This window comes from Rhinopithecus roxellana, chromosome 16 (assembly GCF_007565055.1).
Source record: "Rhinopithecus roxellana isolate Shanxi Qingling chromosome 16, ASM756505v1, whole genome shotgun sequence".
In the NCBI taxonomy this organism is placed as follows: domain Eukaryota; kingdom Metazoa; phylum Chordata; class Mammalia; order Primates; family Cercopithecidae; genus Rhinopithecus; species Rhinopithecus roxellana.
In genome coordinates this window covers 22,814,203-22,839,630 of record NC_044564.1, presented here as the reverse complement: position 1 = coordinate 22,839,630, position 25,428 = coordinate 22,814,203, and the positions used below count along the sequence as shown (strand labels likewise).

General features: G+C 43.2%; 3 protein-coding genes across 3 annotated transcripts in view; all 3 read left to right on the top strand.

Moving 5' to 3' along the window:
• Positions 1-489: 489 nt before the first annotated feature.
• On the top strand, positions 490-1,449 carry LOC104667500 (olfactory receptor 13C7-like). The gene has a single exon (XM_010369933.2). It carries the CDS (start codon positions 490-492, stop codon positions 1,447-1,449), a length of 960 nt encoding a protein of 319 aa, XP_010368235.1.
• A 26-nt stretch (positions 1,450-1,475) lies between these two features.
• On the top strand, positions 1,476-9,010 carry LOC115893997 (olfactory receptor 13C7-like). Its single transcript, XM_030920143.1, has 2 exons — positions 1,476-1,540; positions 8,710-9,010. The coding sequence occupies exons 1-2, from the start codon at positions 1,476-1,478 to the stop codon at positions 9,008-9,010; spliced, it is 366 nt and encodes a 121-aa protein (XP_030776003.1).
• A 15,678-nt stretch (positions 9,011-24,688) lies between these two features.
• RECK (reversion inducing cysteine rich protein with kazal motifs) overlaps positions 24,689-25,428 on the top strand; it is an 86,907-nt gene continuing 86,167 nt past the window's right edge. The window contains exon 1 of the mRNA XM_010369934.2: positions 24,689-24,874. Coding sequence (XP_010368236.2) covers positions 24,775-24,874 — 100 coding nt within the window. The 5' untranslated portion in view covers positions 24,689-24,774. The remainder of the gene's footprint in view (positions 24,875-25,428) is intronic.

The following is a 25,428-nucleotide window of genomic DNA, read 5'->3' as shown; positions in this document are numbered from 1 at the left end:
ATTTGGTGAGGGGCCTTTCAAGGTGAGTCTTTCACAACAAAACCTATTCTCCACTTCCATGAGGCTGTCAGTAATGCTTCCCAGTCTCTCAATGGCTCTCTCCAGAAGCTGCAAATGCTTGAGCTGAATCACAGCCACAAGTGCTAGACTTACATCTCTAGGTCCTTACTTTTCCTCAGAATCAAAACCCTATGTTCCTCACTGTCTTATTACTTCTCCAATGTTTTATATATTTTTTCCAGTTTGTCTAATTGTCATCTGCAAGACAGTTAGTCCAAATTAGCCTGTTTGTTCTTACTGGAAGCAGAAGTTAAATATTGACCTGTACTACACTGTTCCTAGAACCCCATAGAGATGAACAAATCGTCAGCGTTATTCCCCAGTTGTTCAGCAGGGGAAGGATTTGTGCCTGGTCTTCCAGGTACTTTCAGAGTAAGAGAATGCTGAGGTTGACCTCTGAGTTCCTCCAGGTGACAGAGCAGATGCACCATGAACAGGTCCAATGAGACCTCCCCTATGTTGGGGTTCGTTCTCCTGGGCCTCTTTGCCCACCCAAAACTGGAGAAGACATTCTTCGTGCTTATCTTGCTGATGTACCTGGTGATCCTGTTGGGCAATGGGGTCCTCATCCTGGTGACCATCCTTGACTCCCTCCTGGACACACCCATGTACTTCTTCCTCGGGAACCTGTCCTTCCTGGACATCTGCTATACAACCTCCTCAGTCCCCCTCATCCTTGGCAGCTTCCTGACCCCCAGGAAAACCATCTCCTTCTCAGCCTGTGTAGTGCAGATGTTCCTCTCCTTTGCCATGGGAGCCACAGAGTGTGTTCTCCTGAGTGTGATGGCGTTTGATCGCTACGTGGCCATCTGCAGCCCACTTAGGTACCCTGTGGTCATGAGCAAGGCTGCTTATGTGCCCATGGCTGTCGGCTCCTGGGCAGCTGGTATCACCAACTCTGTAGTGCAGACATCCCTAGCAATGCGACTGCCCTTCTGTGGGGACAATGTCATCAATCACTTCACCTGTGAGATCCTGGCAGTTCTAAAGTTGGCCTCTGCTGACATCTCCATCAATGTGATCAGCATGGTTGTGGCCAATATGATCTTCCTTGCACTCCCAGTCCTGTTTATTTTTGTCTCGTACATCTTCATCATTGCCACCATCCTGAGGATCCCCTCAACTGAGGGGAGGAGAAAGGCCTTCTCCACCTGCTCTGCCCACCTCACTGTCGTGATTGTCTTCTATGGGACCATCATTTTCATGTATGGGAAGCCCAAGTCTAAGGACCTGCTGGGGGCAGACAAACAGGACCTTGCAGACAAACTCATCTCCCTCTTCTATGGGGTGGTGACCCCCATGCTCAACCCCATCATCTACAGCCTGAGGAACAAGGATGTGAAGGCCGCTGTGAGGAACCTGGTGGCTCAAAAACACCTAACAGAGTGACTGTCACAGATTCCCAGACTGCCAGAATGCATAACCTCCAAATTCCTCATCGTTCTCTTGGGGAAATAGTAACCAGGGAGGACCTTAGACTGTCAGTGGAAAGAGCCATAAAATGTCTGAGGCTGCTGGTTAGTTTGTTGGCTTTACACAGAACTATACTGTGTCATAACGTAGCTATATTTTACTGACTAAATCTTAAATTCTTTGACACAGAATTTGATGAATATCCATAAGAGTTATAGAGGTGGTCAAAAGAGACAAATAAACAAAAATTTGGGATCTTGGAGGATACAGGATATGGTGTGGCTCTGTGTCCCTGCCCAAATCTCCTGTCAAATGGTAATCCCCAGTGTTGGAGGAGGGCCTGGTAAGAGGTGATTGGGTCATGGGGGCAGATTTCCCCCTTGCTGTTCTCATGATAGTGAGTCAGTTCCCATGAGATCTAGATGTTTAAAACTGTGTAGCACCTCCTGCTTCACCCTCTTCCTCCTACTCCAGCCATGTAGGATATGATTGTTTCCCCTTTGCCTTCTGCCATGATTGTAAGTTTCCTGAGGCCTCTCCAGCCATGCTTCCTGTACAGCCTCTGGAACCACAAGCCAATTAGAACTCTTTTCTTTGTAAATTACCCAGTTTCAGGTATTTCTTTATATCATTGCAAGAATGGACTAATACAATGTTGTTTTGTCCTATGTAAAACTGCTACTTACTTTACTCTGATTTGGTGTCACCCCAGAGACCTTTGCTCTTTCTCATGTGGGGATAAATTGGAAAATGTCATCTGCCCCAACATGTAATGGTGAGCATTAGTACTATGGCAGGAATTCTTCTCACGTCTTAGCACTAGAAATCGTGAGACCTGAGCAGCTGCTTTGTTTTGATCTCATGGACACTAAGAATCTTGTCATTCACAACATTCATCTATTTATTGTCACCACAGGGGAATTCAGAGACAAACTTGCCACCCCACTGCAGCAGTAACTAAGTACTATATGACTGGGTGCCAGCAGCTTCCAAACTTTTGTCCATGCAACCAACATGACACATAGCAGTTACACATAGCACACATTCCATGAGTATGCCCACCTTGTTCTGGAACACCAAAAAGACTGTGAGGAAGCAAGTGCAAAAATAATTCTCAATCCTACAACTAATAACAGGCCAGCAATAACAGTCATCACAGACCATCTGCGACACCAGTGATATTGGTCATGTGTCCTTTGCAGCCCAAAGAGCTCTAAGTCCCTGACTTCCTCCTACACTCAAGAAACAGACTGAGGTAGGAGTGAAACTTAATGCACTATAGTGACTATTTTCAGTCCACTTTATATTTGTAAATGTCAGCGTCTTCATCCATTTTTGCTGCTATAACAATATACCTGAGACTAGGTAATGTATAAATAGTACAAATTTATTTCTCACAGTTCTAGAGGCTGGGAGTTCCAAGATCAAGGCACCAGCATGTTTGATGTCTGGTGACAGTTCAGTCTCTGCTTCCAAGATGATACCTTGAACACTATGTCCTCACATGGCAGAAGGGATGAAAAAGCAAAAATGGGGCTGGCTGGTTCCCTCCAGCCTTTTTATAAGGTTACTAATCCCATTCATGGGGTTGTACCTTTTAATACTATCACATTGATCATTAAGTTTCAACATATGAATTTAGGGGAACCATTCAGACCATAGCTGTCAGTTATTACCAAACTTTAGTCCTTTAGCCACGCCAATACATACTAGGTTGTTTTCTCCTTTTCTTTTCTCTTTTTTTCTTCCTCATCCCCATGTGAAATAAGACTCAGGTCTTTGCCCTAAATGCGTTTTTACTGGTGGGAGTGTAATGAGGACATAGAGAGGATGGCCTAGAGAATTAAAACAGCTGGAATTCACCAGTTCCCTTCACTTTTTAAAAAGCCTAAGCCCATTAAAGAGACATTTAGGTGTCCAGAAAGGGAAGAAGAAAGAGCAGACATGAAAACAGGAAGGAGGAGAGATTCCTTCCAGAGGCAGGGGAGAGGTGGATGTCGCAGATCCCACTCTAGGCAGGACTCACCCCTACTGCAAATGTGAGAACAGCTATTATGTATGTCTGTGCCAGCTACACATTTGGAAACCTGGAGAATGACTACCAGTGTTTAGTTCCATAAAAACCCATTTGTCCTATCAGGAAACAAACTTGGGTCTAGATCCCATTTATCACCTGATTTCCATATACTCCTACAGTAAAAGGGATCTGTGATGCTCCTTTGGGTTCCTTGGTATTAGTGTCAGTTAAGATTCTATAACAAACAGCCCTCAAAATATTGGGGTATTCCATTTTCCCCAGTGTACAGCTACTCAGGGAAATAGTCACAAGTCCCTGAAGGGAAATATAGAGAAAATCACTACTATATACATGCAAGGGCATTGCAGGATTCCTCCTCAGAGACCAGCCTCTCCTTCAGTTGAGGTATTTTGGATCTGATAATTAATTTAGGTCTGGAATTGAGTGAATAATCATAATTTTTCAACAGGGAAGCTGTTATCAGGCTTCTGCTCATCCATGCTTGATTTTTTTTTTAATTACATACATTTACAACGTTTTAAGTTGCCTACCTGTCTTGCTCCTAGGAACATCACAGTTTCATACTCATCACCATACATTCCTGTGGGTCTGGTCCTATTCTGACCTTGCTATTCTGACCTTGCTGTCTATTACAGTAATTAATCTTCTTGCCCTAATAGTTAGGTGCTGCCATCAGGCCTCTACTATTCTAGAAAATTATCATCTCCATTAAATAGGAGACCCCACTTCCAAAACAGCACCTCCTACAGTCAGCCTCAGCTGACAGAGGATAAACACTGCTGAACTTCTCGATAATGTACCTCACTAGTGCATTTTCTTATTAACTTAGTGAAGAGAGTGTCCCCTAGCCTTCCTAGGAAACATAGCCATCTGGTAGGTCTAATTTAAAAGTCCATTTAGCATACCAAATTCTTTGAGCCTTTTGGCTCCTTCCTCTACACTCTGCCAAGGCAGTTTGATGTTTCCAGGAGCCATCCCAACCTGAAGGATCTCTTGGTTGCCAGACACTCTCTCTAAAGCAGTGGCCAGCAGAGCAGCAGCATATTCCTCTGTGGGGACCGTGATGGCCTGATGACTTTTAAAGACGTCCCTTTCAAGGAGCAATTTGAAAAAATTTTGATTCCTGGCATACACCCACTCTCATCTCCTTAGAAATAGCATAGGTTTAATATGAATTTAGGCCCGAAAGATAGAGAAGCCTTATTTCACAAGACATGAGGCATTTCTGTGACTCTGATACCAGATAACATAAATTCTAGTTCCAGGCATATTCAGAAGGAAATAACACCAATGTTGTTTGTACAAAAGTGAGTGGGCACCCTTTATGCATCATTATAGGTCTGAAATGCCTGAGCATGTCTGAAGACAGAAGGGAATAAAGGCAGCCAATGACGATATAAATGGAGCAACTGACCATTTGAGCAACTGAATATAATTGGAAGCAATTGGCATGGGTGAGGACAGGAACCAGAGGAGGTGTCAGTAGAAAAATGGAGTTCTGAAGTCCGGGCGCCGTGGTTCATGCTTGTAATCACAGCACTTTGGGAGGCCAAGGTGGGTGGATCACCTGAGGTTGGGAGTTCGAGACCCGCCTGGCCAACATAGTGAAATGCTGTCTCTACTAAAAATACAAAAAATTAGTTGGATGTGGTGGCAGGCACCCATAATCCCAGCTACTCAGAAGGATGAGGCAGGAGAATCGCTTGAACCCAGGAGGCGGAGGTTGCAGTCAGCCGAGATCACACCATTGCACTCCAGCCCACCTGACAGTGTGAGACTCCGTCTCAAAGAAGAAAAAAGAAAGATGGAGTTCTTGGCTGGGGCATGGTGGCTCATGCCTGTAATCCTAGCACTTTGGGAGGATGAGACAGAAAGATCTCTTCAGGCCAAGAGTTTGAGACTGGCATGGGCAACAAAGTGAGACCCCCTACTCCATCTCTACAAAAACATTTTTTAAAGTTAGCCAGGTGTAGTGGTGCACACGTAGTCCAAGATACTCGGGACTGAGGCAAAGGGATCACTTGAGCCCAGAAGTTCAAAGCTTTGGTGAGCTGATTGTGCCACTGCATTCCAGCCTGGGTGACAAAGCCAGACCCCAGAAAGAAAAATGGAGGTTTCATGGCTCTCCTCATCTCCAAGGTATTTACTTCTGGAAAAATTAATGGTTAGGATTACCCAAGTACACATAAATTATAAACAAATGTATCCTATGTACATAGAGCTCTTCTCAGCACAGGGTGCTGGAAGAAAGCTGGCTGACAATTTTTCAACTTTACAGTGGTACAAAAGTGATATGCATTCAGTAGAAACTGTACTTCAAGTACTCATACAACCATTTCTTTTCACCTTCAGTATAATAGTCAATAAATTACATGAGATATTCAACACTGTCTTATAAAATTGACTTTGTCCTAGATGATTTTGCCCAACTGTAGACTGCTGTAAGTGTTTTGAGTACATTTAGGATAGACGAGGCTAAGCCATGACGCTCAGCAAGTTAAGGGTATTCAATGCATTTTCAACTTACAATATTTTCCATTTATGATGGTTTATCACGACATTGCCCCACTGTAAGTCGAGGGGAATTTGTATTCCGGCTGATCCTGGAGGACCATGATCAAGAAGTAGTAGGGCCTGTATGCTTTGCATAGGAGTTGGCCTGATTAGTCCCTAAGGCCCCTTCCAAGCTTGGACCTACCATTGTCAATGAGCAAAACAAAAGCCAGAATTGAAGAATGGCCTGTACGGTGGTGTGTTTTAGGAAACCCCAATTAAGCAGACAACATCCATCCCATGGCTGTTTCTATGACTATTTTGCATGACCACTGAAAGAAAAACACTGACAAACACTCCAAACATGAATACTTCCAAATCAAATTAATTAGGCTTAAGTGATCCCAAAATAGAAGCATTCCTTATCTTTATTCGTACAAGAGAATGAAGGTTTGAACCATGATTCCATTTGTGGAATAAACCAAATGGCTTCCTTCCTAAGACAGAAGAGGAGCTGCTCAAGGGAAATCAAGACATCCAGCCCTGGGTCAGAGAGGAATCTGACCTTGGAGACATGGGGCCTAGACAGAGTCTCTACAGATCCTGACTTGTGTATGGAAGATGTCAGGGGTAGATGGATATTCATTCAGTCTTTTAGTCTGACCTTTACATTTAAAAGCAGAGAGGAAAACAGGGCAGTTATATGGCTGAGACTCAGATCCAACTTAAAAGCCTACCAGTGGATTGAGAACATCTGCCCCCATTCTTTAGACACATGTTTTGGATTTTATTGCGCTTTCTCTCTTCATCTGAGAACAGGGATGATAGCTCTTTCCTTCTGAGGATGTTATGAGAATGACAGTAGATAAGGTGCCTAGTATATAATTTTTCTTTTTTTTCTTTTTTTTTTTTTTGAGACAAGGTCTTGCTCTCTCACCCATTCTGGAGTGCAGCAGTATGATCTTGGTACACTGCATCCTCAACCTCCTGGGCTCAAGCAATCCTCCCACCTCAGCCTCCTGAATAGCTATGGCACTAGAAAAAGGATCTGGTTGCTCACTGCTTATAGAAAGAAGTCAAAATAATAATGAGTTATGATAAGGAAGAGTAATATTCCTTTATTATCTATGCCAGCAAGGGGAAAAGTAGACAGCAAATTCCACCCTTCAATTTGTGGAGGGAATGCAGGGGTTTTTAAAGAAAACATTTTGGAATGTGGAAGAGGCAAGGGGGGCTAGGAGGTGCCAGGTTCCTTGACACTCCGATGGCTCATCTTGAATTATTGTTTCATTTGGTGAAGGGGCTGGTGCCATTGTGGATCCTACCAGGTTATAAATTAATCACAGTCAATCTTGTGATCACTCTTCAGCTGAGAGTGGGTTCCAACCCTGAGGTAACCTTTTGTTGGAGAGAGAATTCTGGAGGTGTCTGGTCCCTATCAGGATCTGACCCTGAAGCATCAAAGGAAGCGTATGACCAGATAAGTGAGTGTGGTGTGTGCTTAACAAGCATCTAGGTAAATAAATGTGCATAAGGCATGGGAGCACAGAGTGGGAAGAGAAGGGAGTGGAGGTTCACAGCCCATTCCGAGGCTGTATTTCAAGATGAAAGGTAACACATATGCAGTCTGTCTCAAAGTTGTATCTTGAGACTAGGGGTGGGAGGAGGAAGAAAGGGGAAAGTAAAAAGAGTTTTAAAATGCCTTTTGAGGCTTAACTGCTAAGCTGCTTGATTATAGCTGGGACTACAGGTGCATGCCCCCAAACCCAGCCAATTTCTTAAAAAAAAAAAAAAAATTGTAGAGATGGGGTCTCATTGTGTTACTCAAGCTGGTTTTGAACTCCTGAGCTCAAGCAATCCGTCTGCCTCAGCCTCCCAAAGTGCTGGGATTACATAGGTGAATCACCACATCTGACCTCCTAGTACAAAACTTATATTCAATTGATAATAGCTCCTACCACTGCTTCTACAGCTGCTGTTGTTGCTGTTATAGCCCTTGCACTGATTTCTTGGCATGTCTGTCTTCTCCTAAATATTGAGCTCTTTAAAGTAGACACTTTGATTTTCATCTCTGAGTCCCCAGCGCTGAGAATCATCCCTGGCACAGAAGGTGTGCTCAGTAGCCATCTGTTGACTTGAGTCAAATGGCCATGGCACAGACACTGTGTGCTCGTGCAAGTACAGGAGAGTCTTAGAGCTCCTGGCAGGAAGTGCTCCTGTAGCAACCTGGGAAGGGGTCAGGTCACAAAGCAGAGCTCGGAGGAGATGGATTTCTAGAGAGTTTGTATGGTTTTCAGGCACAGAGTAAAATAAAGCCAACTGCAAAACCCCTGGATTGTCAACAAGCTTATGATGACCCAGGATAAATCACATGTGAGCACCTAGAAGTCCCAAACAGAGATTTTTTTAATTCCCTGAAAAAAGCAAGGGAAATCTCAGGACCAGCCTCAGAAGCAAGTCAGTGTCTTTCGTGAGAGCTGCTGGGAAATGGGGAGGAGGGAGGTTCAGAGAGAACTGAACTTCAACTTGGCCAAAATGTGCAGGAGGCCCCTTGCTATCCAGTCATAGAGGCTCGCTGGTGAAGTGAAATTTACTCAAAGGTCAGTAAAAGTTTAAGGTCTTGGCACTAGAGTTACAGGGTACCTGGGACTGACTCCTGGCTGATATCACCAGAGCAGAGGAGTTCTTGGCCCATCTGCCCTAAGGGAAGGGAAGAGACTAAACATGATCAGTCGCCTGCCCTTCTATGGGGACATCATCATCAACCACTTGACCTGTGAGGTCCTGGCTGTCCTGAAGTTGGCCTGTGCTGACATCTCTATCAACGTGATCAGGCAAAAGGCCTTCTCCACCTGCTCTGCCCACCTCACAGTTGTGGTTGTCTTCTACAGGACCATCCTCTTCACATATGGGAAGCCCAAGTCGAAGGACCCACTGGGGGCAGACAAGCAGGATTTTGCAGACAAACTCATCTCCCTCTCCTATGGAGTGGTCACCCCATGCTGAACACCATCATCTACAGCCTGAGGACAAGGGCCTGAAGGCTGCTGTGAGGAACCTGGTATTTCAGAAACCCCTAACCGAGTGACTGTCAAGATCCCAGGTAGCCAGAACATATGATCTCTAAGCGCCTCACTGTGCTCATGGGGAAATGATAACTCAGAGGAAAGAAGGGACTTTCCCAAGGTCCAGACCGTGAACCATGGGACTAGGATGAACAAGTAAACTGAGTTTCCCTGTTGTGTCACAGGTAATGGAAGCTTCTGTCAAAGGACCTGGAGGGAAAGTGCCTCTACATCTCTACTTTTAGTTTCCCATTGCCCCATTTCCTCACCTATCTATTTTTAATTTTTTGGCCTTGAATACATTTTTGGGTTACTACAAATCCTTTATGACATGAGAGTAGGCCTAATTGGAACCAAAGAAACAAAGCAATGAAGAAGCAAACAAAAAAACCAAACGAACGAAGGACAAGACATGGCAGTGTGGGGGCAGTGGGCTGGCTGTTGGAGCCCCTCTGTGGCCTCAGCTGTCTCTCTCCCTTGCTGGAAGCTAGTTTTAGGCTTCATGGCTTTGAGGTCCTTTCAAAGTTGACCTTCCAAGGCAGTAATTCTAGCCACAGGACCTTGAGTATTGTGGTGTATTAGGCCATTCTTGTACTACTATAAAGAAATACCTGAGACTGGGTAATTCATAAAGAAAAGAGGTTTAACTGGCTCATGGTTCTGCGACTATACAAGCATGGCTCCAGCATCTGCTCAGCTTCTGGGGAGGCCACAGGGAGTTTTTACTCATGGCAGAAGGTGAAGTGGGAGCAGGCACTTCACATGGTCAAAGCAGGAGTGAGTGAGAGAGAGAGAAAGACAAAGGGAGAGAGAGAGCAGGCAGGACGTGCCACGCTTTACAACAACTGAATCTTGGGAGAACTCACTATCATGAAGATAGCACCAAGCCATGAGGAATCTGCCCATGATCCAAATATCTCCCACCAATCCCCAGCTCCAGCACTGGGGATTATAATTCAGCATGAGATTTGAGCAAGGACAAATATCCAAACTATATCATGTGGAAATACCACTGGCCATCCAAATTGAATTATTATAACAGCAGCTTCTAGCACTTCCAGAGAAAACTAGATAGCTGTTCAAAGAGCATCTGAGGGGAGGGAGTGGAGAGGCAGCTGCTCAGGTCAGCTTAGACCATAGAGTGCTCTCAGCCCAGGCCAGGCAGCCTGACACCTGCCTTCCAAGTCCCACCCTAATACTACTTTCTGCTGCTGAGCACTTGGCTAAGTCTCCTTCCCTCTCTGGGCCTTGATTTCTTTGTCTGTAAAATGAGAGGGTATAGCCTATGCCTCTCACTAGACAATACAACTGGGGACTGCCCAAAGAGGAGGAACTTGTGGCTCACACCCCACCACCCACCACTCTTTGATTAGGGAGCTCCTCTGGGGTCACTCCCATTCATTCTTCCACAGTTCATGAGCAATTGTTCCTAACTTCTAGTGCCACTTATAGACTTGGGTGGCTGGTTGCAGCTCTAGCTACCTGTGCCTATTGCAAACCTGCCACCTGGTGGACATTGCTGAAGCTGACAATTGAAATTTCTGCAAGCTCCTGAGATGGGTGCTTCTCAAACTTGAATGTTTTCATGACTCATCTGAAAGTGTGGATAAGTATTCAGTGAGTCTGAGGTAGGGTCTGAGATTCTACATCTCTAACAGATTTCTAGGTAATGTCTATGCTGCTGAACTCTGCGGGCCACGCTTTGAGGAGCAAGGCCCTAGAAGATTTGGGACCAGGGCAGAGGGGTTGAAGGAAGAGGCAGGGTAGGAAGACTTCCTCGTGCAAGTCTCCTACTGTGGGCCAAGCCCTTGGGCATCAGCAAGCCTGTGAGGTGTTTACCAGCCTGGCAAATTCCCTCACAACAAAAGCCTAAAATGTCAATGCTTTTAAGTCTCTGGGGGGCAGATTTCACTTAGTTTTTGGCCTTTGAGTATCCCTTAGTTTCTGGAAAGCTCATCAATACCTTTTAAAAAAATGTTTTTACATTTTATTCAGCATGTTCAGTTATGTTCCACACTCAGCAAGATGAGAATACTCAGAGAATCTAATTGTTCATGCTGCCAGAAGAGACACCCTTGACCAGTGTGGTTTTATATTCCCAGAATCAAGTTGCCCAGTTGCTCCCCCTATTCAATCAATAGTTTCATTAATTCACGGGGATGAACAAAGACTCCCTAGAATGAAACATTTGTTTTTCTCGTAGAGTGTCAAGTTAGACAATAATCTTAAAAATTAGGCTTTCTGGCCAGGCATGGTGGCTCACACCTGTAATCCCAGCACTTTGGCAGGTCAAGGCAGCAGGATCGCTTGAGGCCAAGAGTTTCATACCAGCCTGGGCAACATGGCGAGACCCCATCTCTACAAAAAATTTTAAAACTAGGTGGGTATGATGGTGTACACCTGTAGTCCCAGCTACTTGGAAGACTGGGGCAGGAGGACCACTTGAGCCAGAAGTTCAAGGCTACACAGAGTGCACCTAGATTGCACTAATGCACTCCAGCTGGGGAAATAGAGCGAGCCCTCGTCTCAAAAAAATTAGGCTTTCTGAGAGAAAAGAGAGTTTTTAAAAATCCAGAATTTCTCTTTTATAGATGAAGAGCAAAATTTGGGGTTATCAGCAGTTCGGGGTTACCTTTATCTTTACTAAAAGGTATAGGGGAGAGAACTCAGGATATAATAATCAAGGTTTCCAATGTCCTTAGGGAGAAATGGAGTGCTTTCTTAGCTAAAAGGCTGGTCAGATTGAAGAGGATAATCAGAAAAGACAGAACTTGGGTAAGATTCTCTTGAGTGGATAGGGAGGAATTTAACACCTTCTCCATCCTGGGCTGGTGCCCAAGCTAGAGGTTGTGGGTGATGTTGAGACAATAAAACCTCTGACAGAGGCTGGGCATGGTGGCTCATGCCTGTAATCCCAGCACTTTGGGAGGCCGAGGCAGGAGGATCATGACATCAGGAGATTGAGACCATCCTGGCTAACATGGTGAAACCCCGTCTCTACTAAAAACCACAAAAAATTAGCCAGGCGTGGTGGTGGGCACTTGTAGTCCTCGCTACTTGGGAGGCTGAAGCAGGAGAATGGCGTGAGCCCGGGAGGCGGAGCTTGCAGTGAGCCGAGATCGTGCCACTGCACTCCAGCCTGGACAACAGAGTGAGACTCCGTCTCAAAAATAAATAAATAAATAAAAATAAAAAATAATTTTAAAAAAAACCTCTAATAGAAAGTCCATATTTGTTAAGAGCAAATCCATGAATATTTATGGTTCTCTACTTCTCCAGAATGACCAACATATTATGGATGCTACAAGCCCAGAAGGACTGGGCCTGCAACAGACCACCAACTCCAAGACACTCTCAGCCCCGATGGCACATGAAGGGGGTCCAGAATTCCTGTCTCCGTTAGAAGGATACAGGAGTGGTTGGATATATTATCTGATCATGTTGTCAGCAAGATCACCATGGTGAGTGATGGAGTGACCCCATCACTAAATCTTTCCATTTAATGGATCAAGGTCATTGAATGGAAAGATTTAGAACAAATGGGAATATTAGGCACATCTTCAGGGGTCCATTGTATCAGCAGAGTCAAGGCAGGCCCAACCCAGTTGGGCGTTGATGTTTCTGGAGCAACTGGATAGTCATATGGGGAAAAAATGAACCTTGACCTTTACTTCACACCATTCACAAAACTTCACTTGAAATCAATCATAGACCTAAATGCTTAAGCTAGAACTATAGAAAGTCTAGAAGAAAACATAGGAGAAAATCTTTGTGACCTCAGAATAGGCAAAAGTTTCTTAAGATGCAAAAAAGCATGAACCCTAAAGGAAATAAGTGCCAAAGTAGACTTCACCAAAGTTTAAAACTTTTGCTCTTCAGACAATACCATTAAGAAAATGAATGGGTAAGCAACGGATTGACAGACAATAGCTGCAATGCATATATCTGGTAAAGGACTTGTATCCATAATATGTAAAGAACTTTTACAATGCGATAAGAAGACAGTCCCCCAAAATGAGGGAAAGATTTGAACAGATGCTTCACAAAAGACTTTCACAAAAGATTTATAAATGTCCAAGAAGCACATGAAAATTGTTCAACATCATTTGTCACTATGGAAAATCAAATTAAAACCACAATGAGATTTCACCATATACTCATTGGAAGGTCTAAAATTTTAAAGACTGACAACACCAAGTGTTATGGAGGATATGTAGCGGCTAGAACTCTCATACATTGCTGATGAGAATGTAATAAGGTACAATCCTTTGGAAAATAGCTACTGGTTTCTTATGAAGTTAAATATACACTTCCTTGAGACAGTAGTTCAAGTCTTGAGTTTTTCTGTGTTTTCTTATATTCTGTATTTGTCTATTTGACATCTGTTAATTTCAGGGCCAAACTAACAACCAAAGTTGTTTACATTTCCTCTGAGATCCAGAGCATATACTGTGAATCACCTCCTTATCTAACTCACATACCAACCAATATTTCCCTGCCCTAAACCACCCAGGGCCATGTATTGGACAACCAGAGACCACCCTCATAGCCCAGAGCCCACATATTTTTCAGTCCTATGCTGTCTACCCACACCTGTCCTGTCTTTCCAATGGAAACTCTAATAGAGTCTCTGGCCTAGGCTTTCCCCTCACTCTTGCTTCTGCCTCCTGAAAAAACCCTGGTGCTTCCCCATATGGCCCCGGCATGGTATGGCGTGACCTCTCCTCTTGGGAAATGTAAGTAATAAAAATCTTCTTTCAAAGGCATTGGCCTCCATGTATCTCCACTCGGTCATCTACATAAATTAAGATGCCTTGAGTACATCTTGAGACATGAGTGTTTACACAAAAGAAATAAAAATACATCCACACAAAGATGTGTATACAAATCCTCATAGAATCTTTATTCATAATAGCCCCACATTGAAAATAACTCAAATATCCATCAATAAGTCAAAAGATAAACAAATTTAGGTACATCCATACAATGGAATACTACCCAGCAATAAAAAGGAACAAAATACCCAAAAAATGCTAAGACATGGGATTATCTCAAAAACATTACACTAAGTGAAAGAGGCCAGACACAGAAGAGTACATGGTGTGTGATTGGAATTCTAGAAACGTCATAGCTAATATATGGTGACAAAAATCATACCAGTTGTTGCCTGGAGCCTGGGGAGGTGGTGGGGTTGATTGCAAGGGTATGAAGAAGCTTTGGGGAGTGGTGGGAATATTTTATATCTTGATTTTGTGATGGTAGTTACACAAGTGCATACATTTCTTAAGACTCATAGAACTGAGTCTTAGAATGGGTACTTTTATTATTATTATTATTTTTTGAGACAGAGTCTCACCCTGTCGCCCAGGCTGGAGTGCGATGGCATGATCTCTACTCACTGCAAGCTCCATCTCCTGGGTTCACACCATTCTCCTGCCTCAGCCTCCCGAGTAGCTGGGACTACAGGTGCCCGCCAGCACACCCGGCTAATTTTTGTATTTTTTAGTAGAGGCGGGGTTTCACCGTGTTAGCCAGGATGGTCTCGATCTCCTGATGTCATGATCCTCCTGCCTCGGCCTCCCAAAGTGCTGGGATTACAGGAGTGAGCCACTGCGCCTGGCCTAGAATGGGTACATTTTATTTTGTGCAAATTATACCTCAGTACAGTCAATTTTTTAAAAAAGAAGCAACTCCTTTCTTCAGTTCTCATTCTTATCTGAATTGTTATGTGTAATTTTTTAGCTGACTGAACTAGTAATTTTCTTTAGCTTATACACTGTCGCCACCCTAATTCTCATTTCAAATAGTTCTAAAATGTAGCCAAGTGCAAATAGATACAAAAATGTGGTCAAGTGCAAAATAAGAGACATAAATATAGTGGAGAAAGAAATATAGGTCAGTTTTTGCAGAAAACCCATTACAGTATTTCTAAAAATTAACCAGAAAACTATTAGCGGTAATATGAGTTCAGAAAAGTTAGAAAATAGAAATAAGTTCCCCAAAATCTATTGTATTCCCACATACCTACATATATGTTCCTGTGTTCAACACGCAACAACACAAACCAAGAACCAAAAAAAAACCAAAACAAAACAAGGAATACTATTTTATTCATAATAATTACAAATATCAAATAATTGAGAATAATCATAATTCCAGACATGACAGATCAAGTCAAGAATAAAAGCATAAGACTGTTTTCTTTTTGTTTTTATTTATTTTTTTTTTAGAGACAGAATCTTGTTGTGTTGCCCAGCCTGGATGGAGCACAGTGGTACCATCGCAGCTCACTGCAACCTTGAACTCCTGAGGCTCAAGCTATCCTCTGGCCTCAGCCTCCCTCAGCTAAGACCACAGGCACACACACCACCATGCCTGGTATAGATAGATAGATAGATAGATAGATAGATAGATAGATAGATAGACAGACAGATAGATAGATTTGGTAAAGTTAGGCATATATATGTATATATATACACACACACACATATATACATATATTTGGTAGAGTTAGGGGTCTTGCTATATTGCCCAGGCTGGTCTTAAACTCCTGGCCTCAAGCAATCCTCCTGCCTGGACCTTCCAAAGTATTGGGATTGCAGGTGTGAGCCACTGCACCCAATCAAGACTAGTATAAGAGTATAAAGGAAAGCAGGGGGAATGGCCAGGGATTTGGGGAAAGAATTACAATAAAAGTGACCTTTATTCCTAAAGTAGAAGCTCTCAAATTGTAACAAACAAAAAGCTTCTTTAATATGGCTGGGCGTGGTGGCTCACACCTGTAATCCCAGCACTTTGGGAGGCCGAGGTGGGCAGATCACTTAAGGTAAGGAGTTCGAGACCAGCCTGCTCAACATGGTGAACCCATCTCTACTAAAAAAAAAAAAAAAAAAAAAAATATATATATATATATATATATATATATATATATATATATATATATATATAACTTAGCCGAGTGTGGTGGCATATGCCTATAATCCCAGCTACTCAGGAGGCTAAAGCAGAAAAATCGCTTGAATCCGAGAGGCAGAAGTTGTAGTGAGCAGAGATCACACCACTGCACTCCAGTCTGGGTGACAGAGCAAGACTCTGACTCAAAAAAAAAAAACAAAAACATAAACAAAAACAAAAATGAACGTCTTTAATATACATATTGCTGGGCTCTGTCCCCAAAGATTCAAATTCCACTATGTTTGAAGTAGGGCTTATAGGAAATCTGGCCTTATAAGCACAGTTATTTGGTGTTTTAAATGATCCAAAAGACTCTACTGGACACCATAAATTGCTAGTGAAGAATAATGGAACAATACAATGACCTTTTGAAGATCACAATGTCAGATTCTTCCTACCAGATTTGAAGTTATGTGCTAGGTAATAATTATTGAACTATACACCACTGGATTTTTGTTTTGCAAAATCATTCATATTCATGATACCAGAAAATGAATCCAAACTGTAAGAATTTAATACAAATACATCAGACCAAAATTAATAGCTTAAAGAAGGAATCATGTTTTAATAAATAGTGAAACAGCAACAACATTCAATTGAATGAAGGTAGCCTTTGATCCGTACATCACGCCATACACTTCCATAAACTTCAGTTGGATTAAACAACAAATGTTGTTATGATTACAAAAAGCTAAAAAAAGAACACAATGACATATTTAAACCAGCTGTGGAACAGAGTGTGATTCATTATTCTGGGAGAGAGAAAGGGTATCAGAATTAAAATAGATATGTTCAAACATACATTATACAAAACTCTGGAATAATACAACCTGATTAAACAAAAATCTAACTTTTCCCCAATGGAGGTTTGTCACATCCCACAAGTAGTTAATTTGAGTTTCTTTAAAAATACAGATATTCTAAGGCCGGGCGCCGTGGCTCAAGCCTGTAATCCCAGCACTTTGGGAGGCCGAGATGGGTGGATCACGAGGTCAGGAGATCGAGACCATCCTGGCTAACACGGTGAAACCCCGTCTCTACTAAAAAATACAAAAAACTAGCCGGGCGAGGTGGCAGGCGCCTGTAGTCCCAGCTACTTGGGAGGCTGAGGCAGGAGAATGGCGTAAACCCGGGAGGCGGAGCTTGCAGTGAGCTGAAATCCGGCCACTGCACTCCAGCCTGGGCCACAGAGCGAGACTCCGTCTCAAAAAAAAAAAAAAAAAAAATACAGATATTCTAAATAACATTTAATATGCAAGACAATGGACATACACAAATGTGTTATATTTTTCAAATTTTGACATACTAGAGGCTACTACCATATTAACATTTGTTCTGTCGAATTGACTCACTTTTGATTAGACCTTGGAATAATTATTTTCCTGCCATCTCTGTGCAATCTTCTTTAAAAGTCCTTGATTCGAAAAAAGTGTGGCTCTGCACTTATCTTTTCTCTTTTTTCTGTTTATTACTAGAACAGATTCAGACGTGAAATGATCTTTCTTTAATCCAAGCCTATGCACATAGCTCACGTAAAATTATGCAAAGAAGTACAAATATGTGCTGTTCTCAATTAAGTGTTGGGCAAGGCTATGAATCATCTGCTTGGTGCATGTTCTTTTTATGGCATCATGGCCAATTGCACAATAGCAAGTGAACACGTCACACAAAAATAATACGCATTATAAATAGTATCAGGATTAACCACAAATTTTGGTCACTACTACCTTATAAATAGCATCGAGATTAAAAGTGAGTTTTGGTTGCTATGTCTTTGATTCTTTTAAATGTGTGATAAGGAATTTGAGCAGCTATCATATCTTATTAGTGAATCAGGTTTTTCAGATTTTTAACATCTAACATTTTTTAAATTAATAAACATTTTTAGCACACTCGGGTTCACACTGAGTGGAAAGTACAGGGATTTCCCACATATCCCCTGTCCTCACATATGCACAACCTCCCCCACTATCAACATTCTGCAACAGAGTAGTACATTTGTTTCCATTAGTTAACCTATATCAACACATCATCACCCCAAATCCCTCATTTGCATTGGGGTTTACTCTCGGTGTTATACATTCTATGGGTTTTGACAAGTGTATAATGACATGTATCTACCACTGCAGTATCATGCAGATTAGTTTCACTGCCCTAAAAATCCTCTGTGCTCTGCCTTTCATCCTTCCCTTCCCCCAACCCCTGGCAACCACTAATCATTTTACCATTTTCACTGTTTTACTTTTTCCAGAATATCACATAGTTGGAATCATAAAGTATGGAGGCTTTTCAGACTGGCTTCTTTCACATAGTAATATGCATTTAAAGTTCCTTCATGTCTTTTCATGACTTAATAGCTTTTTAGCACTGAATAATATCCCGTAGTCTGCATGCACCAAAGTTGTTGTCTTTTTTTCCTCCATTCACCTACTGAAGGACATCTTGGTGGCTTCCAAGTTTTGGCAATTAGGAATAAAGCTGCTATAAACATTCATGTGCAAGTTTTTATGTGGACATAAGTTTTCATGAGCCAATATTTAAACAGAAATTTATCAGCGCTTCATTTTCAAGATACCGTCTTAATTTAAATAAAGAGTTGTGTGGGATTACAAGGTAAGTTATTTCAAAAACTGTGACCATTTGCAAGGTACTCATCTCTATGAATCAGGATTTTCTCTATAGCAGGCAACCACAAAGAAAATGCATAAATAAATTGGAAGCTGAAACTTGTGTGACTGCGACAGTCATCCATAATTACAGAATTCAAGTTTTTATATATTTATCAAAATCTTACTCATTGTCTTTGAATTCTCATTCATTGTCTTTGAACTGTCATTCACTGTCTTTGAACTAAATAATTGCTATAAATTTGAACTTATAAAATAAGTATAGCAATATAACACAACTTTTTTCTGGTTTATACAGCAGAACTCTAAGATTTTGTTGGAAAAAAATGATTCTATAGTTAAAAAAATAAAAAATGATAGTTTTAAGTTCAAAATTGCTAAAATAAACAGCCAAAGAGAGTAAAGAATGGCGGGGCGGTGGGGTGGGGTGGGGGCTAGTGTTTTATATTCACAGGCTCATGTCTTTAGAGGGCTTATTGGAAGCTGGCAGGATATTGTACCAGCATCATAAGCTGGGGTCTCAATGGTGAATTTCATAACATGTGGGTGTTAGATGCTTAGGGGTAGGGCTTTTCTTCCTCCTCTTAGATGTTACTGTAGGGATCGATGAGGATGTTAGATACGCCAATTCTGCTCCAAGGCACAGGGAACCTTCGCTCTCCAAGGCCTTACTCCCAGTTATTAAATTAACAGTGAACACGACACACTAGCAATTGGAAAATGTCTCTGGTTGGTAGTTGCTTTCAAGCAACCACTTCTAGAAGGGGTGATCAAATCTTCAATGGACAGTTGACTCTGCACATCCCCTTCCTGCCGAATGACTAAAACTAAATCTCAGTAAGTTCAGTGGGATCTCAGTTTAGTCAAGGCCTCTCACAAACCCCTCCCCAGCTTTGCGAGGTCTATATAGAGCCAAAGCCAGCAACTGGGACTGGAGAAGAAGACAGGACATCTGGTCCTCAGTCATTATCATCAATCCCTGCTGACATCTGCATTCTCATCTGGTATCCATTTGTACAGATGATTCAAATAACAGATACAACCTCCTCATCCCAATCTTGAGGTCGCTTCAGGCTCTCAGCTGTCTCCTACCTTACATTTCTTGAGGGGCATAGAAAACATTTGGCTGCTCTTCTGTGTGAAGCATGAAACAGGACACATCTGCAGCGATTTCTACTCTATACCCACATCATATTAAGTGCAGACGAATTTTATGAGGTCTGTCATTTCCTGAGCTCAACATGGGAAGGAGAATCAGATCCCCTCTTATCTCATAGTCTCAAGCCTATCTGGGGGTTCTATGTTCCACCCCACTGCATCAGAAGAAGGAGACCAGAGACCCCTTCTTCTCCTCCAGTGGTTCTCCTTCTCCCACATCAGAGTGAATCAAATTGCTGGGGACTGAGAGGGTAGGAGGGACTATGTCTGACTAATCATAGTGTTCTTCCGTGTCTGTTCTTCATACAAATATTTTATGCTCTCAGCTATAAAATAGACCAGGTTCTGATATTTCAAAGGCTTTTTCTCTTTAAAGCCATTGTCTGCCTGAAATTTTAAGCATATGTTTTTTAAAACCAAGAGCTAGGAATTGTCCTCTTCGACTATTTTTCTACTCTAACGATCATCTCTGAAGATATGAAGGCCTTGCCCTCATGTTTTAGTTCTAATGAAGGAATTACTGGGAACAGAAAATACATTAATATTTCTTGAAATTGTCCTATTGTACATATATGGAATCAGATGCCGTAAAGTCTTAGTTAATTAACTCAAAATGGACCTCTTCCTTATTAAGCTAGGTCGATTCATTATGATCAAATATGTTCAGGCTAAGCAAAGTCAGAAAAAGTATTTCCATTAAAGATTGGCTTTAGAAATTTACTATGCACAAGTTCTAAAAGACAATACTCCTATTTAATTAAAATTACTTAAAAATCTGCCATATTCTTAATTTAAGAAGTTTCTCTTTCTGAAACAGATTCAGGCTCTGCTGCAGGAAGCAATTAAGAAATGAGGATAGCTGGCCAGGAACGGTGGCTCACAGCTACAATCCCAGCACTTTGGGAAGCTGAGGCTGGAAGATCTCTTGAGCCCAGGAGTTCGAGACCAGCCTGGGTAACATAGTGAGACCTTGTCTCTACAAAAAATAAAAAAAATTAGCCAGGCATGGTGGCACATGCCTGTTGTCCCAGCTACTCAAGAGGCTGAGGAAAGAGGATCACTTAAACCTGGGAGGTTGAGGCTTCAGTGAACCATGATCATGCCATTGCACTCCAACCTGGGTGACACAGCAAGACCTTATCTCATAAAAAAAAAAGCGTGTGTGTGTGTGTGTGTGTGTGTATAAAAGAAATAAGGATAGTCTATAGTCTCAGACAAAAATCTCTGCCCTCATGAAGTAGGGAAACAAATAATAAACGAGCAATACTTTGGGAAAGTAAGTAGTATATTTTATAATATTGTATATTAGAACCTATTAATATATTAGAAAGTAATCATGGCTTTTGAAAATGTAAAGTGTGAAAGGGGAGAAGAAGTTCAGAGGTGGGGTTGAGTTGTGATTTTTAAGAAAGGCAATTAAGGAAGGCCACTTGAGTTAAGACCTAAAAAAGAAAAGGGAGAGTATAAAACTATCTGGGAGAAATTAATTCCAAGCAGAAAGAACTCCAAGCACAGGGGTCCTGAGGCAGGCGTTATATGGAGCAGTTAGGGAAAGGCCCCTGAGCAAGATTGGCTGGAGGTGATGGCTGGACAAGACAGAAACAGTAGGAAATGAAGTCAGAGATATAAGAAGAGGAGGAAAGGTGCAAGACCTTGAGAACCATGGTTTTTTGGCTCAAAACAAAATCATTAGTAAGTAACATTTTTAAAATGTCTTACTCATCTCTAAGCATTAACCTTTTTTTTAGAATGAAAGGTAATTACTCTTACAGTGCCTAAAATTGCATATTTGGGCTGGGCATGGTGGCTCATGCCTGTAGTCCCAACAGCTTGAGCGGCCCAGGTGGGAGGATTGCTTGAGTCCAGGAGTTTGACAGGACTGGCAAACATAGCAAGACTACATCTCTACAAAAAATAAAATAAAATAATTATCTGGGCATGATGGCATGCACGTGTAGTTCCAGCTATTCAGGCAGCTGAGGTAGGAAGATCACTGAAGCCCAGGAGTTTGAGGCTGCAGTGCCCCATGGTTGTGCCACTGCTCTCCATCCTGGGCAACAGAAGGACACCCTGTTTCAGGAAAAACAAAATTACATTTGTGTTCACTTTGGGCTCACATATGTAATTTTAAGTTTTCTGATAGCTACATCTTAAAAAGTAAAAAAGAATAAGAGTAGATACATGTTTTTATACCTTTGTCGAAACCCACAGAATGTACAACACCAAGAGTGAATCCTAATGTAAACTATGGACTTCGGTTGATGATGTGTCAATGTAGGCTCATCAGTTGTAATAAATGTACCATTCTGGTGCAGGATGCTGACAGTGGGAGGAGGTTATACATATGTGGGGGCAGGGACTGTCTACCCTCTGTACTTTCCACTCAGTTTTGCTGTCAACTTAAAACTGCTCTAAAAAATAAAGTCTACTTTTTTTGGTTTTTTTTTGAGATGGAGTCTCGCTCTGTCACCCAGGTTGGAGTGCAATGGCACAATCTCGGCTCACTACAACCTCCGCCTCCCAGGTTCAAGTGATTCTCCTGCCTCAGCCTCCTGAGTAGCTGGGATTATAGGTGCGCGCCACTACACCCGGCTAATTTTTGTATTTTTAGTAGAGATGGGGTTTCACCATGTTGGCCAGGCTAGTCTTGAACTCCTGACCTCATGATCCACCCGCCTTGGCCTTCCAAAGTGCTGGGATTACAGGCGTGAGCCACCGTGCCCAGCCCCTCTCAAGAGTTTTAATGCTTTCCAGCAGCCACACATCAAATGATTGACATCAGGATTAGACAACTTGAAGAACTTACCCCAACTGCTAGAGCCTACATGCGATTCTACATCTCAATGTAACTATTTACTTATTTTTTTTTCTTTTAATTGAGATGGGGGTCTGACAATGTTGCCTGGGCTGGTCTCAAACTCCTGGGCTCAAGTTATCTTCCCACCTCCGCCTCCCAAAGTGCTGGAATTACAGGCATGAGCAACTGCACCCAGCCACAACTGTTAATAATGATAGCATCATGACTCTTTGGTCCAGTGACTGTGTCAATAGTGGTACTATTACTCTCAGAGGGAACTTGTTAAAATAAATTAAAATGAAGACCAGGTCTGCAGAATTCCTGAGCAGATAGTCAATTTAGTCCTCATAAGTGACCTTAAACTTACTTGAGTTAATCTGAGCTATATCTTGTAAATGCATATATTAAAGAAAAACAGAACAAGCTCAACCAATCAGAAGTAGTCCACAAACTTGTATAACTAGAGGCTTTTTAATGGGATAGACCAAATAAGGCAACTTTGCAACTGTAACCAATCAAGTATTTTCTTTTTATTATTTTCCCATTCACTCTGTAAAAATCTGCTTCTTCAACAGAGCTGAGCCCCAGAACCACTTCTGGTTTGCAACTTCTCAATACATGAATCACCGTGTGCTGAAATAAACTTTAAAATTTTATTGTGCCTCAGTTTACCTTATACGCGGAAGCAAAAGAGTCATCAGAGCAGATGTTTTAGAGATATTTTAACGTATTCATGTTTTCCTTTTGTGAACTCAAAAGAGAAAATAAGTGTAAGAGCCCAAAGACATAAAAACCAACTTTAATATATGGATTTTGTTTAGAACTTGAAAAATTGTAAAAAGAAATCATGAGACAATAAGAAAAATATAAATAATGACTGGATATTTAATACTATTAAGGAATTTTAAAAAATGTTTTAAGTAATTTAGCCCCAGGTGTCTTCATGAGAATTTAAAACTGTGGTTATGCTTTTTCAAAAAAGGAGGAAAAAGGGTTTAATTCAGGAACACACAGAGAAAAAAAAGAGAGAGACAATGAATTAGCTTTGCTAGCCAGTGGGCCGTCTTATACATTCTTCACAGTAGCTGCCGGGCTGATGGGTGGGGTGGGACCCACTTCCAATTTGTCTCTTGGACAAAGTCTATACTTCTCAGCCGGATATTCAAGGCTCTCTACATCTAGATATACAAGCGTTCGCCCATCTTTTCCTAGCGGGAATAGGTGCTTAATAGTAACATGAAGGCCAGGCGCAGTAGCTCACGCCTGCAATCCCAGTACTTTGGGAGGAGGAGGCGGGGGGATTGCTTGAGGCGAGGAGTTCGAGATCAGCTTGAGAAATATGGTGAAACCCCTTTACTGCAAAAAATATATAAAAATTAGCCAGGCTTGGTGGCCTGTGCCTGTGGTGCCAGCTATTCAGGAGGCTGAGGTGGGAGGATCGCTTGAGCCCGGAAGGTGGAGGTTGCAGTGAGCTGAGATCGCGCCACTGCACCCCAGCCTGGGCAACAAAGCGACTCTTGTCTAAATAAATAAATACATAATTTTTAAAGTACATCAAAGACACATTGAGGCTATATGTGCCAAAGAGCTTTAGTGGTGAACCCTTGTCAGGGGGCCGTATCTGCGGGAGGCCAAAGGATCCCGGGTGACACGCCTTCTTTGGGTGCGAGGCAGCGTCTCGGCAGAAAGAATACTGCGAGTATTACTGAGGGTACGTGAAGGAGAGAAGCCCCTTCGGTTCGGCCTTGGACTAAGCCCTGGTTCTCAGGTGAACCTGCAGTGTGATCTTGAGTAAGGTCAGTCTCCTCTCTCAGCCTCAGTGGCCCCAAACCTCAGGAGCTGGCAGAGGTTTTCTAAGGACTCTCCCAGCTCTGACATCCTCTGACTTCACTCTGGGAGAACGTGGGCTGGTGGACTCCGGGCAAAAGCCGACACACAGCTGGGCCATAACAAAGAGCCCGGGCACGGGGCACGTTCCCGCCCCCGGGAGGTTTTGGAAACATTGCGAGGCAGGGGACGGGGCTTGAGCGCGTCACAGCCAATCACCAAAGGACCGGGGCGCTGGGGGCGGGGCCTCGCGCGAGCGGCGGCGGCAGCGGCTGCGGCGGCGGCGGCTGCGGCCAAGCTGGGTCCGAGCATCCCGCGGCTCTGGACCCGCCCGGCCCGGACATGGCGACCGTCCGGGTCTCTCTGCGAGGTGCGCTGCTCCTTCTGCTGGCCGTGGCGGGGGTCGCAGAGGTGGCAGGGGGCCTGGCCCCGGGCAGTGCGGGTGAGTAACCTCCGGAGCAACGGTTCGAAGCTGTCGGGAGCGGCCGCCTCAGCGCTCCAAGATGGCGCGGGGCAGGGGGCGGGGGTGCGCGCGACCCCCAGACCCGGCCTACGTCCGGTGACCCCGGGACCTGAGGTCTCAGCGCTCCAGAGGCGGGTGCCGAGGCGGGGCGAGTGAGGAACTCTCTCCGCCCCAAGATCTTCCGAGCGGTGACTAGGGTTCAAGGCCTTGGTCTGTCACCCACCGACACGGGTCCCCTATTCGGCACTGACCCCTTCGCTTGCCTCTGGTGCATGTCAGAAAAGGGTGCGACGCCCCTTCCCAGGATCGTCGCGAGGTTTGGATGGGATTTTGGATACACAGACGCCCTACTGCGGCCCCAGTTAGTTACTGTTACTTGTTACTTGACCCGCACTTGGTTCAGAACGACCTTGCCGGCGGTGAGCACTGACGGTCCCCACGGCCCGCCTGGTCGGTGTCCTGTCTCTCGGACAGGACTGGACTCGGGCAGGAGACATTAAAAATCAGTAAACCCTGCCCCCCGGGGGCTGGCA